This window comes from Monodelphis domestica, chromosome 6 (assembly GCF_027887165.1).
Source record: "Monodelphis domestica isolate mMonDom1 chromosome 6, mMonDom1.pri, whole genome shotgun sequence".
In the NCBI taxonomy this organism is placed as follows: domain Eukaryota; kingdom Metazoa; phylum Chordata; class Mammalia; order Didelphimorphia; family Didelphidae; genus Monodelphis; species Monodelphis domestica.
The window spans coordinates 191,634,428-191,649,115 of record NC_077232.1 but is presented as its reverse complement, the minus strand read 5'-3'; the positions used below and the strand labels follow the sequence as shown (position 1 = coordinate 191,649,115).

General features: G+C 36.5%; 1 protein-coding gene across 1 annotated transcript in view; it reads right to left on the bottom strand.

Moving 5' to 3' along the window:
• The window catches only part of GUCY1B1 (guanylate cyclase 1 soluble subunit beta 1), a 78,900-nt gene that overhangs the window by 4,191 nt on the left and 60,021 nt on the right, over positions 1 to 14,688 (bottom strand). The window contains exons 7-13 of the mRNA XM_016423156.2: positions 14,519 to 14,635; positions 12,906 to 13,039; positions 10,539 to 10,736; positions 5,547 to 5,784; positions 3,885 to 4,025; positions 1,369 to 1,523; positions 894 to 1,020 (exon numbers count right to left, since the gene is read on the bottom strand). Coding sequence (XP_016278642.2) covers positions 894 to 1,020; positions 1,369 to 1,523; positions 3,885 to 4,025; positions 5,547 to 5,784; positions 10,539 to 10,736; positions 12,906 to 13,039; positions 14,519 to 14,635 — 1,110 coding nt within the window. The remainder of the gene's footprint in view (positions 1 to 893; positions 1,021 to 1,368; positions 1,524 to 3,884; positions 4,026 to 5,546; positions 5,785 to 10,538; positions 10,737 to 12,905; positions 13,040 to 14,518; positions 14,636 to 14,688) is intronic.

Genomic DNA, 14,688 nt, shown 5'->3' with positions numbered 1-14,688 from the left:
TGTTTATATAAAAATCTTTAAAAATATATTAAAAAACCACACACACACACACACACACACACACACACACACACACACATTGGTTTTTTTTCCAGGTAGTTAGTTGTTAAACATTTATCAGAATGCAACTGATAAATCTTATACCTATTCTGGAAACTCGGGGCTCAAAGGATCATCCTTGGGATGGTAGATAGACCTGCTCTAGAGAATCCTCTTAGCCTGAGACCACTGGGATATTCTAGGACTCTAAGAAGGTAAAGTAGGGGCAGCTAGGTGACTCAGTGGACATAGTGGCAGGTCTAGAGATGGGAGGTCCTGGGATCAAATCTGAATTCAGACATTTCCTAGCTGTGTAAAGGCAAGTCACTACAGCCCTACTGCCTAGTCTTTATTACTCTTCTGCTTTGGAACCAATACTTAGTATCGATTTAAAGACAGAAGGTAAGGGTCTAAAAAAAGAAAAGGTAAGGCAATTCCAGAACTAGAGATTCTGGTTATCTTTTAAGAGATTTCTAAAGAGTCTGAACCAAAGTGGGAATAATTTCTTTCTCAAAAAGGCACTCAAAGTTAACTAAAATTCACTCCTGCCTCTCAACCCTGGACATTGATTTGAATCAAGAAAACTAATGGCAGAAAAATTAATATGAGCATGTCAGAGGACCACTACTCACAAGTGAGGTGAGAGGTCCCCGGCCAGAGTCCAGAAAGGGAAAGGAGCAAGATTGAAATGGGGCAGGTACTGAAAGTGTAGATGCCTTCAACTTTGATTTTCATTGCTAGGCAAAAGCAACTAGCCCTAGAATGGAGCCTTTGGGAAGTACCATTTGATTAGGTTAGCCCTGCATTTTAATTACCCCTTGTTTTACTTATTTAATGGCTAATATCTTTCTTACCTCATCCTCTGTACTTTTTCTGGATAGAAACCAAACTTGCATTGGCTCTTTTTTACCCTTCATGGATACTGGTCCTCTGTGTTCCAGATGAAACTGTGGGTCTGAATTATCTGGTGTCATAAGACATCTGGAATAGAGGAGGATAAAATGCACATACAATTTTTTCCTGAAAATATGGCATGCCTCTGACCCATTAATTGGTACCATCCACAGTATACATTAAATACCATTGTAGAAGACCACTCAGGGTCACAGTGCTCTGGCCATCCTGGACATTACCATGGCCATGGGGTGAATCTTGAATGAAAATAAAGCTCAAACCTTCTCAGAGCAAGAGACCATAACAAATGCCAGGGCATGATGAAATGGACATTACTTAATTTTGTGAAACTTGCATTTTTTGAGGCAGGTTCAGGGAGAGCTGTTTTTTTTCTTTAATTCTGGTAAAAAAAACAAACAAACAATTTTCCCTTACCTATAGGTGTACTCAGACACATTTATCTTCCCCTTTTCTCCTGTGGTTTCTGTCCGGCTTGTAAGGTTAACAGTGTTCCCAAAGAGGCAGTACCGAGGCATCCTCTGCCCTATGACACCAGTCACTACTTCTCCAGTATGGATTCCGATTGTTATCTGCAGAAATAAAGTGACTCTCTAATAATTTTAATAATAGTAACTCGGTGACACCAATACCCTCTGAATTGATGTGCTGTTTGCATAGCGTGCATGCTTATACTCAAGTTTTAATAATGTTTTCATGATGCAATTACTGGTTGGAGCAAATCCTTTCCCTGAAAATTATAGGACAACAGATTCTGAATTCCCTGGATCAACCAAAGTCTTTAAAAAATTGTTTATATTTATATTTCAGAGGGCTGAAAACAGGGGATGCCAGAGAGGAAGCTTTTTATAGTGGAAATGGTTCTGCATTTGGAATTAGAGGAAGGGGGTTGGAATCTTGATTCTGCTCCTTGCTGCACAAAGGACCATCAACAAGCCATCAACCTTTCCCTCTGGGTCTCAGTCCCTCTATTTGTAACATTTGAAACTGATGATGATTATTCTAACATCTCTCCAGCTCTAAATCTTGCGTTCCTATGGAAACCTCACCAGAAGTGCTATTTTGTTGTTCTTAAACTGAAAAAACAAGAGTTTGCTCAGTGACTTGAATGAAACATAAAAACACACACTAGTAGGTTTCTAGTGGAGTCTTGGGGGTCATTCTTTGTTTCTATTGCAAAGTTAAAGTAAAATTGGTCACATAACCCAATATAGCTGAAAGTTCTGAAGCAGGCATCCCAAGAAAGTGGTTCCCATCTGCTTCTACTCTACTAGTCATGGAAGAAGTAAGCCACTGACCTCATCGGGCCTCAGTCTCCTCATCGTCCAAATATGATAAGCTCTAAGGCCCCTTACAAATGTAAAATTCTATGTTTAGTGATGTTAGTATCTACATTTTAAGCACCTTCTGTTGTATACTTTTTTAAATGTCAAGAAATAAACAAAGTACAGGAGTCATATACAAGTGGGACAATATTATAATTATCCTGCTCCATTATCTACAAAAATATTGATGTGTGTATGTCTAAATTATATATTAAAATATGTACATATACTTCTTTTAAAGTATATGTACTTTATATGCCCATGCAATTTTTTCTGAAAATGTAGCATGCCTCTAACTCATTAGTTGGTAATAGCCACAGCACACATTAAATAGTGTCTCATCTAGTAAATGAGAGCTAAAGCCTATAGTTCTACTCATGATCTCTTCTAAAAAAAAAAAAGAAACTCATCCTTGTCTGACTAATAATATATATGTTCCTTACCTGAGTTGGTCTTCACAACCTGCTATGAGGCAGACATTCTTACCACACACATTTTATAAGTGAAAAACATGAGGCTCAAAAAATTAAGTGACTAGTCTAGGAATTCAAAACTCTCTGACTCCAGTTGCAAATCTCTTGTCTACTATGTCAGGCTATCCATATGCTAGGCATCCATGATGTTGGTATTTACTTGTAAAGTGTAACTTGCTAAATTATTTTTACTTGCAAAGTTATTTACTTATAAAGTTATTTAAATCAGTGATAGAATGTCAGTTAACAAGCACAGAAAAAATTGGGATGGGATCATAGTGGCTCAGGTTGAAAGAGAATAGTCATGGAACTGCTAGAAAAAATGAGGGATAAGGTCTCATCCAAGAGGCAATAGAATATGGTGGGTAGAGTGCCAGCTTTGAATTAGTAAGAGTTGGATTCAAGTTTAGCCTTTGATACATTTTAGCTAAGTGACCATGGAGAAGTCTCAGGGCATCAGGAAACCCCACCAAGACCAAAAATTAGCAATATACTTTTGAGTTATACCATAGTAGAAGTTTCCATACCGAGAGTTCTCTACGGCAATTGATTAAGAAATACATGCAGTGATCCTGAACAACCCGGAGGGATCTATGAGAAAGAACACTATCCACATTCAGAGGAAAAACTGTGGGAGTAGAAACACTGAAGAAAAACAACTGCTTGAATACATGGGTCAAAGGAATATGATTGGGGATGTAGACTCTAAATGAACATCCCAGTGCAAACACAAACAACATGGAAATAGGTTCTGATCCAGGTCAGTGGAATTGAGCATCAGCTACGAGAAGGGAAAGGGGACGGGAAGGAGGGATAGAATATGATTTTTGTAACCAAGGGATAATGTTTGAAATTGACCAAATTAAAAAAAAATAAAAATAAGAAATCCAACCTCTCCTTCCAGCAAAAAAAAAAAGGCTCACCTAGTCTGTATATAATCTTTCATAGAGTGTTAAATGTGTATTCCATCAAGGAAATATCCATCATACCTTCAGGGGAGAGAGTTAGTTCTAGAAATTTTCACTTTCATACAATGTAGTATATTAAGATAAAGGCACAAAATATGACTCAAATCTCAAAATCCATTTACATGCTTGTATATGCCCATTGCTAAGTCTGTCCAGTATTTACTGACCTGCACAGATTCTCCATCTACCTGAACCTGGCCAGCTATTTCCATCATGTCAAGGGCCAAGTGGCAAATGGAGCGGGCATGGTGGATACAAGGCTCTGGCAAACCACTCACAGTCATATACTTATCACCGACAGTCTCCACCTAATAGAGAACATAGAGCATTATTGGCACCATGGAAAATTACCATTGCTGTTGTCTCCACTTCCTGTAAACTAGCCTCCAAGTTCTCTAGTGGCTTGAAGTTTTTTTCTGTCCTAATTTTGCTGAAAATTCTGAGACAGGCAAACATTAATAGGCTGAATCTTTGCTGTGATTATGTGACATTCACACATACCAGAAGCATCATTTACGTTGCTGTTACAGGTAGCCCAACAGCAATGATAATTTTTTTCAAGAAACACCTCGGTGGTGTCTACTGATTGAGGAATAGCTGAATCAACTTTAGTATGGAGTGTTTATGTACTTTGAGAAACTTTGCATTGAGGAATTCAGAAAAACTTGCAAAGGCTTGTATGAATAAATGCAGAATTAAAAAAAGAAGCCAACTTAGGAGAATAACACCCAAGTGACTGTCATAATGTGTTAAAAAGAAAATTACGAAGAATCAGATGATCTCAGAACTAAATGACCAATTGTTGGTTCCAGAAAACACATAATGAAACACTCCTTCATTCTCCATTGGGACTACGTTTATCATTTACAGTAAGTGCAGATATTGTGCTGTTTGGATTTGTTTAACCACTTTTCTTTGTTACAATGGGAGTTCTTTTAGGATGTCATTGAGCAATAGTGAGAAATGGTTATATGAATAAGAGTGTAAAACAATGTCAAAAAATTACTTTGCTAACTCTCAATACAATTGCAGCAAAATCTACCATCCATGTACTCCTTTCTGAATCAAAGGCAGAGAATCTCAGGGTGAGAAGGAGGGCATGTTAGTTACCGAATAGTGGTTTGGTATATGGTTTATCACTGTCATTAATCTTTTTTTTTTTAATAATGTGGCCACCAGGTGCTAAGCTTTGTAAACCCAAACAGATCATGTAAAGTAAACAGTTTTTGAAGAGCTTACATTAAACCAAAGGTCTGAGAATTCTTTGGTTAACATTCCTGACTTTATGGAGAAAGATCCGGCTGACTTAATTTTTTCCAACATTATATTTGTTTCTAGTCGTAATAGAGTACAGGAATACAAAAATATTTATGCTCAAGCTGATGTTATCTGAAGGCAAATGTGAGCCTTCTATCATCCCCTCCCCTGCTCTGGGGCTCTCTTAGTGAGAAAAGCTGAGTAAAAATGTCTTTGTGAATTCTCCAGGATGGATGCTGTGTTTATCTCAAATGTAATCAACACCTTACATAGCTCCCTACCCCTAAGAGTGAGTGAACATTACCATTTCAACTAAGGAAATGATTCAATGGCTTCATGCTGTTTTCATTGAAATCACATTGCTCTCAATGAAATGATAATTCTTTCAGTGAAATCACATGGCAAAACATTCATTTTGGGTTACAAGGAAGGAACAGTTTCAAAACATAAGGCTAAATGCTCATGAATTTGTGGTGATGATGATAATGATGATGGTGATGAAGAAGACTGCTGAGAAATTTCATGGAATAAAAACTTCTCAAAGTCTAAAATCTGAAATGCAATTTATTTACCTTATAGACAAATGGATTTTTTCGAGAATCAGTCAGTATATCGAATCTGGTGTAGAGGTCATTTAGAAGATTGACAATCTTCATTGCTCCTTCTCCAGATGCATGCTTGCTGCAGAATGCATTGAATCCTACAATTCCACTGAATAGGATAGTGACATTGTCATACCTCTTGGCAGGTACTGGGCGTTTATGTCTCAGCTCATTAGCAACTGAAGGTGGAAGGACAGAATATAATAACCTGTATGTATAAGGAAACAAAGCCAGAATGTGAATGAGAGCTGAAGAAACCATACAACTATGCCAATTCATCTCTACAGTCTATTTGATCAAAGACCCTTCAAAGTCTGATTCTCTTACAAGACCATTAAAAAATGGTCCTGGCCTCAGACACTTCCTAGCTATGTGACCTTGGGCAAGTCACTTAACCCCTACTGCCTAGCCCTTACCATTTTTCTGCCTTGGAACTGTTATTTAGTCTTGATTCTAAGACAGTAGCTAAGAGTTTGTTTTTACAAGTGCCTTACCTAGTTATCTTACACACATTTTTAGGTAAGAACAAAGAAAAAAAATCTTCAGATTCAGCCATTTGATTACTTTTGACCACACATTTTATGGTAAAGACAACAAATGGAAACCACAACTCTGCTGTGATGTTATAATACAAACAAAACAAAACAAACAAACCTCTTGTAACCAGTTTTTCAACTATCAATATCTCAGTGATATCAAAGGCACTAATAATTCCCTTAGTTATACTTCTCCATTACAAAGAAAAAGTGGATGAAATGAGGGGGATAATTTGGAGGAAATGCTATTTTATTTGTAGAGATATCCAGAAGTAGAACAGGAAAGTGCCACTGTGAGGGATTTGGGGCAGGAACAGCATAGGAACTGCTAAAACCAATCTGGACTAGTGACAAAAGAAAGACATGTTAAGGCAGGGATTCTTGGCCTGTGGTCTGTGAACTTAAAAAAAAAAAACTTAAGAATTGCATTTCCAAACAATTGATTTCCTTTGTAGTCCTATGTATTTTCTTTTAAGCATTTAAAAACATTAGTTTAAGAAGGGGTCCACAGGCGTGACCAGACTGCCAAAGGGATCCATGATACAAAAAAGCTTACTAATCCCTGGATTAAGGATATGCAATACATAATAATCTTAGCTCTGATTCTGAAGAAAATGTGACACTTTCTTACTTTTGTTGTTCTATATGCAAAAGCAATTGTCCAATTGGATTAAAAACCTAAAAGGAGAAATTGAGTTTTCAAGGTTGCTTCATTCCTATTTAACTGGACATATTTTAATCATGGTAAATTGGAAGAAATATTTAGAATTCCTGACAGTATTTTAATTGTTAAAGAGTAGATTAAGGGAATGGAATTATCATCTAGAGAAATATTTTTAGTTTTCATAATATTGTAGTTATATAAAGTATGAGGAGTGTAGAGGAAAGTGATTTTAAGGAGTACATTTTATTTACTTTCACAAATGCTTTGAACAAAAAGGAAAAAAAAAACCCACATCCTCCCTCGAGAAGCAACCTCAAGGAAAAATATAAAGATGAGGGTCCAACAGATTTAGGTCCAGACTATAAAGCCACCTTCTGGGTTTTTCTGCCCACTATAAAAGCAGACGTTCAGCCTGAGAAGACAAAATGGCAGAAGGAGAATTAGGAGACTTCCCATCATAGACAGCATGGACACTTTATGGATGTATCTACCATCTAAGAGGGGCACTGCTAGTATTTTTATTTTGGACTGATGAGCAAAATTGCATGCTCTTTCTGCATGGTCTGATAGTAACATTCACCAAAGTGAGGCACGGATGGATATCTTCTTATTTTGTGACATGAGTAGAGTATTTACTAGTTGGAACTTACTCTTCATAATTTTTGAGCGTTAGTCCTTGGCACATCCTACTAGTGGCATAATAATGGGCCATTTCGCTCATGAATTTGACATATAACCAGTAAGGCATGATTTTTTTTCCCAATAAGGTGTCAAATTTGTCCTGATCTATACGAATCACCTCAACTGATGCACACAGATACTTAACACAAGATTTTACTCTCATTAACACAATGTTTGATCGAGTTAATGAACCCCACAAAAAGTGAGATGCTAAAAGTATTAGATAGCTCATGCTTCCGCATGGTTTAGATTTCTCATTTTTCCAATTTTTTAAAAAACTTATAGAAAGAAATGAGTAAATAGCTGATAAGAGGCATAATAGCTAGTTTCCATGTTGGCAAAATGAAGCATATGAAAATAATTTCTTCCTTGATACTTCTTTCTGCTCAGTAAGATTTAGCCATCTCAAATCACCAAAAAGATGTTTTTTACTTACTATCATCTATTGAATGTTTTGCTAAGGGGGCAGGTAAGTGGTTCAATGGCAAGAGAGCCAGGCCTGGAGTTGGGAGAACCTTGGGTTCAAATCTGGCCTCAGACATTTCATAGCTATATGACTCTGAGTGAGTCACTTAACTTCAATGGCCCAGCTTCTATTGCTCTTCTGCCTTAGAACTGGTATTACTTCTAGATGGAAGGGAAGGGTTTTTAAAAAATAAAGGAAAAAATAAATATTTTTCTCAGTCAGTCTCATAGGAGGCAAAATACTCTGTTCCAGTGGAAAGTGATTATTTAAGATATTTCTGAGACTCTTTAAAGGCACTCTCTATTTTTCAGAGAAAATTTCACAGATTTATTAATTATCCATTAGCTCCACTGACTATGATCTGAGTCATATATTGTTATGAGTTACCTTACAGCAAAACCTGCTGAGAACTCCTAATTTCAGCATTGCTTTCAAGAATTAGACTCAAGTGTTTCAATGAAACCCCAAAAAGCAACTGTTCTTGATTAAAAGCTTTATATAAAAAATAACCAGTTAATTTTCTTGAGAATATCAATGTGATATAATGGTTTCAATCAATATGCTTAGGGCAGATAAGTAGCACAGTAGTTAAGAGAGCCAGCCCTGGAGTTCCAGAGGACATGGGTTCTAATCTAGACTCAAAGTACTTCCTAGATGTGTAACCCTGGGCAAGTCACTTAACCTCTATTGTCTAGTCCTTACCACTCTTCTGCCTTGGGAAAGATACAGATTCTAAGGCAGAAAGTAAGGTGTTTTTTTTTTAATGTTTTAATTTTTATTTAGAATATTTTTCCATGGTTACATGACTCATAATCCCCCCCTCCCCTGCTCTCTCTCCTTCCCCCTCCCAAAGCCAATAAACAGTTCCACTGGGTTATACATGTATCATTGTTCAAAACCTATTTCTATGTTATTCATATATGCGATAGAGTGATCCTTTAATCACAATCCTATTGTACTATGTAATTGAGCATATATTTTTCTTCTGCATTTCTGCTCCCACAGTTCTTTCTCTGGATGTGGATGGTGTTCTTTCTTATAAGTCCCTCAGAATTGTCCTGGATGATTGCATTGCTGCTAGTAGAGAAGTTCATTACATTTGATTGTGCCACAGTGTATCAGTCTCTGTGTATACTGTTCTCCTGGTTCTGCTCCTTTCACTCTCTTAGAATTTTCTTGATCTATTTAATATTTTTCTTCAGTTTTTTGATCAGGAACTAGAATTTAATTGGGATAGGGAACTCCTGATGAGTAAAACTCCCTCCACTGAGAACTATTTCTGTAACTTGTAGCCTTAATGATTTGCCCGGGCCCCTGAGACCGTCAGTGATTTCCTGAGGGTTACGTTGGCAGGATATGGTAGAGAGGGACATGAACCTACTACTTTCTGACTCTAATACCAACTTTCTCTCTATACAATGCCATTTATTGTTGTTCAGTTATAGCAGTCATGTCTAATTCTTTGTGACCCATTTGGGGTTTCTTGGCAAAGATAGTACAGTGCTTTGGTATTTCCTTCTCCAGCTCATCTGAGAGATGAGGAAAGTGAAGCAAAAAGGTGAAGTGATTGTCCCATGACAACATAGCTTATAAGTATCTGAGGCAAGATTTGAATTCAGGAAAAGGAGTCTTCTGGATTCCAAATCAGGCACTCTATCCATTGTACCACCTAGTTGTCCTTAACAATGCCTTACTATCTCTCACTGTTTTAGACTGTTGAATATCTACAAATATTCCACAGAAAATGAAACTCTCACACTTCCAGACTCCAGGTGCCTGTATCTTTTTCAGTCTAATGAATCTTCTGGCTGATGTTTTTGCCAGTTATCCTCCTTTTAACACTATTCCTAAAGAAATGTGTTCACTTAAAAAACAAACAAACAACTGTCTTCAGCATTATTCCATATATGTTCTAACTCTGTAAATGAAAATTAGAAAATTTCATCTCATTTTAAGGGGGACACTTTAAAGTTATGTACCTCTCAAATCAGTTAATTTTCTTAAAAATTTAATTTGCATTTTTACTCCTCCTTCATTTTATCCCTCCCTTCTACTCCTCCCAAGAAGGCAGGTAATATGATACAGGCATGTAGAGGGAATTTCATCCCCTCCCCCCTGGATTGCCAACCCAGTTCATCCCATTTTTTACATGCCAGCATTGCATCCATGAACATAAATAAAAGGGTGTGGTTGGACCCTACCGGTTGCTCTACTTCCCTGAGCAGGCAGGCGAGACAGACGGAGAATCCTGCAGGGTGAGCTACACATGGTCAGACTTAGAGTAAGAAAGAGACTTTAAATCTATGCTTATCTATCTTTTCTACTTGGAGATAAATAATTTTAATCTAACACAGGCAACACCTGTAATGTATAATGGTTATGTCTTCCCCACTTTTTTTTTTAACATTTACCTTCTGTCTTAGAATCCATACTGTGTATTGGTTACAAGGCAGAAGAGTGGTAAGAACTAGGCAATGGGGGCGAAGTGATTTGCCCAGGGTCACCCATCTAGGACATGTCAGAGAACAGATTTCAACCCCAGATGTCCCATCACCAGGCTTGGTTCTCCATCCATTGATCTACCTAGCTGCCCCCAAACATGAATTCTTTCTTACGTGTCTGTCTTTTTCTTTTCATCTTCCAGAGCTCTCAGAGTGAGCTGTAGTCTGTCTGTGAGGATTTCCAGTTCTTGTGTCAGCTTATACTCCTCTCGGAACTGTTCTCCCAAAAGTACCAGATCACGGGTGGCATCATGCAGGGGGATGTCACTCAAATAGAGACCTCTCCTTGTTAGGTCATCCAGATTCATCACACTATCACAAAAGGAAAGCATCATAGATTAGTTCCAAATTAACCAACTGGAATTCCTACCTCAGATGTGGGAAAGGAAGATCTTAAAGGGAAGGATATCAAAGGTCATTGCCAATCCAAATAAACAAAGATTTATTAAACATCTTCTACGTGAAGGTTCTTAACTAAATGCTGGAGGACAATTTCAGCTGAGCCTCAAGCTCAAAGTGGGCATCAAACTTATTCATGAACAATCTGTTTGATTACAGGATGAGAATATTTGTGTTTAATTTAACTGGGCTTTATTTTAACTGTGGAGTTACACTAAAACCAGATTTTCACTACAAGGACTGGTGTGCTACCATAGGAAAAAAAAAACTATAAAAGTATTTATTAGGGGCAACTAGATGGCTCAATGCATGGAAAGCTAAGCTTAGAGATGGGATATTCTAGGTTTAAATCTGATCTCAGATACTTCCTAGTTGTGTGATCCTGGACAAGTTACTTAACCCTGATTGACTATCCTTACCTCTCTTCTGACTTAGGATTGAACCAATCAATACACAGAAGGTAAGGTTTAAAAAAATTTATTATAGTAATAAATCAAAAAGCAAAAGTTTTGCCACATTTAATACAAAATCAAACTTTTGTCACATTTTGAGGAGGGCCATATTTTATTTTCATGTATCTTTATTTTAAAAACATTATGGCTTAGAAGCATCCCCAAGTCCCTATGGACTTTTCGGAGCCATCATCAAGAAGAAAGTGGATTCTTCTGTTATTTGGTCAAATTTTCCTAAAGATATGTTGTCTATTTAGAAAATTTTATTGAAGAGAAATTATCTTTGCTAGTTTGGATATATTATGTTTTTTTTTTAATGCTTACTTTTCCAAAGAGTTTTGGTTATATGTTATATGTTTTTACCACAAGTTTAGACAAAAGATGAGAAAGCCAATTTAGTATCTTCAAGTTCAAAAAATTAAAAGTAATTTAAAAATGATATATTACATAAATTATAATATTTACTATGACCATTATAAGGAACCTTATATAAAAGAATGTTTTATTAGCCAAAAAGTCATTTAAAAATCATGTCTTTAAACCTCTTTCCCCCAAATATTTTCACCTGTTTTACATTAAGTTGTACAGATTTTTACTGAGTAAAATGATTATATTTGCATTAAGTATTCCCTAATAAACTTAATGGCAAAAAAAGAAAGGAAAACATAAATACTGCTACATAGTCATTATTTTTATTAGGAAAGTTTCATAGATCCCTCCACATTAACTAAGAAAGTAAACTTTAAAATAACTGACATATCTCCCATTGATATTTGTAAACAAATTAGATGTATCACAAATACCTATCCCAAATACATTATTTTAACTGAATTTCAATTCTATGGAAACTTTGATGCTGTATCAGGTACTGCTCTTTTTTTAAATTTAAAACTATTTGTTTTCTGAAATACTGTGTATTAAAATAGGCCTAGATATTTTAATAGGGAGCTAGGTGGTACAGTGGACAGAGTGCCGAGCTAGGTGTCAGGCAGTCAATTTCCTGAGTTCCAATCTGGCCTCAAGACATTTACTAGCTATGTGACCTTGGACAAGTCACTGAATCCTGTTTTCCTCAGTTTCCTCCTCTGTTAAATGACCTGGAGAAAGAAATGGTACCTAACTCTTGTATCTTTGCTAAGAGAATTCCAAATGGGGACACAAAGAGTGGACATGACTGAAAAATGACTGAACTACTGGAAGCTAAACTAACATATTCCCAGCAAGAAATCTTTGTCTGTTGGGCATTCAAGTTCCTTGCATTTGCTCCAGTATAGGCATATGTATATATAACACAAACACCATAATTGTTTTGTGACTACTTTTCTTTAAGCTTACTTTCCTGATGCTGCTCTCATGTGGGGGACTGCGTTTTTCACAAATCTAAAAATCTAAGTCCCATTGCACAACTATTAGGATATAGAAAACAAAACATATTTAAAATGATTTCTTTTTAGTTCAGTAAATTTAGACATCGAGTTTCCTAATTGTAGGTGGAGGGTCCTGGCTTTAAAGTCATAAATATGTAATAGCAATTTCGGAGTGTGAGGCCACATGCTGATGAAATTCTATTGAACTGGATAAAAGGAGGAGAGTCCAACTTTGCTTTAATGACAATTATTTGTTGCAATACCTTGGAGAACACAGGAATAGAATGCTCTCTGCTTCGGGTAAGTAGATCATTTGCCCCTTTAGACGTAAGCAACTGATCTCAGTCCCAGTCAGCTCATCTTCACACTCCAACTTCTCCACATCCAACAATCCTTCCTTCAGTAAACAAACCAGGACTATTAGTTTACATCAATCCAACTGTCCTTGGGGCACCTATATTTAACCATTCTTTTAGAAGATCCCAAATAGAGCATTTCTCATATAAATGTATAATGTTTAAAAGAATATTAGTTAGGTGAGGGTTTCGAAGTTTGCTTTTTGGTTTTGCATTTTTAAATTTTGCATTCGACTAACCACCATGCTACTAGACAAATTTTGAAGGTGATTTGGTTAACTTTCTCTTTCATGAGTGCAAGATAATTTAGTTCTGCTATCTGTCAGATAAGAAAGACTAAATTCTTCCCTCCACTTGCACTCATTCGTTAATACAACTAGATTCATGCCAGGCTACACCACAGAGCAAGCCAGCAGCCTTCTTCATTTCATATGGGCAATCAGAAATGGGACCAGCTGTATGTACCTAAAGCATACATTGCTAAAGACCTCTGATGAAAGTTTTTGGCTAGACGAGAGAGAAATAAGAGTATGCAATAGAAAACAAGCATTTTGTTCAACTCTGGCTCCTCGCATCTTCATTATACCTCTTTTGGGGGCTACATGCCTATAAGTCCCAAATTCATAACTAATGGCCATTCATCAGTGCATTTGGAGGGATACTATGGAAAAGAGAGGGAGTATATGTTCTTCCTATATGTAAGTGTGCATTAGAACACTAGAATAGGTATTTGGGAAAATCAACCCCTTCTGGGAAGAGAAACTGAATGTTATATTGTATCTTGTAAACAGACTGGAAGTTTCAGTACTTTCCCTGTCTTGTTTCCAAAAAGAAATTGATAACAAATAATCCAGTTAGGAAAATAAGAGGCGAATTGATTTTTAAAATCAATTTGTTTTTATAAAAAGCAAAACCAGAATGCCACGAAAAAAATTCAATTCAATTCAGTTCAATTCAGTTCAGTTCAACTTCTCTGGGCCTTAATTTCTTGAAGAAAGAGTAGATTAAACTAACTTTGAGGTCTTTTCTAGTTCTAAAATCTATGATCCTGTGATGTTATACACCAAGGTTTATTTAATATTCATTATACGAGGGGCATTGTACTGGATAATGGGATACAAAAACAAATAGAAGAACAGCCATCAAGGGGCTTAATTTCTACTTAGGGTTGCAGGGGAGAGAAGGAAGCAAGGGAATGATACAACCTGCACACAGAAAAAATTCCTGTCCAATATTCATTTTGAAGAAAAGTAGCTGTGACAAAAACTGTTAAGTTCTAACAGAATTTACTTTTTATAAATGAAGTTTATCTGAGAGTAGAGAAGGTTTCTTGCCAATGGGATTTGTATCTATCATGTGGATGAACAATACCAATACAAATCTATTACTGTTGGGTATTGTTTTTGCAACTATAGTACCCATTTCCTAGCATATAATGACTTCTGTTTTCCCTTTCCAACAACTTTTAGTTTATTATTTATCAAACTTCTTTACTTTAACCAATACGATATTTTGATTACCTTGCTTCTCAAGACAAATACAGTGTTGATATGTGAGAGGATCCCATGGAAACTGATGTCAATATGAGGACGAACCAGAGAGAAGACAGATAATAGACTGCAATTTCCAGGCTGAAGCTAAAATGGAGGAGGGAAAGAAAATGGTACTCAAGTAATTTAAGAGAAACATT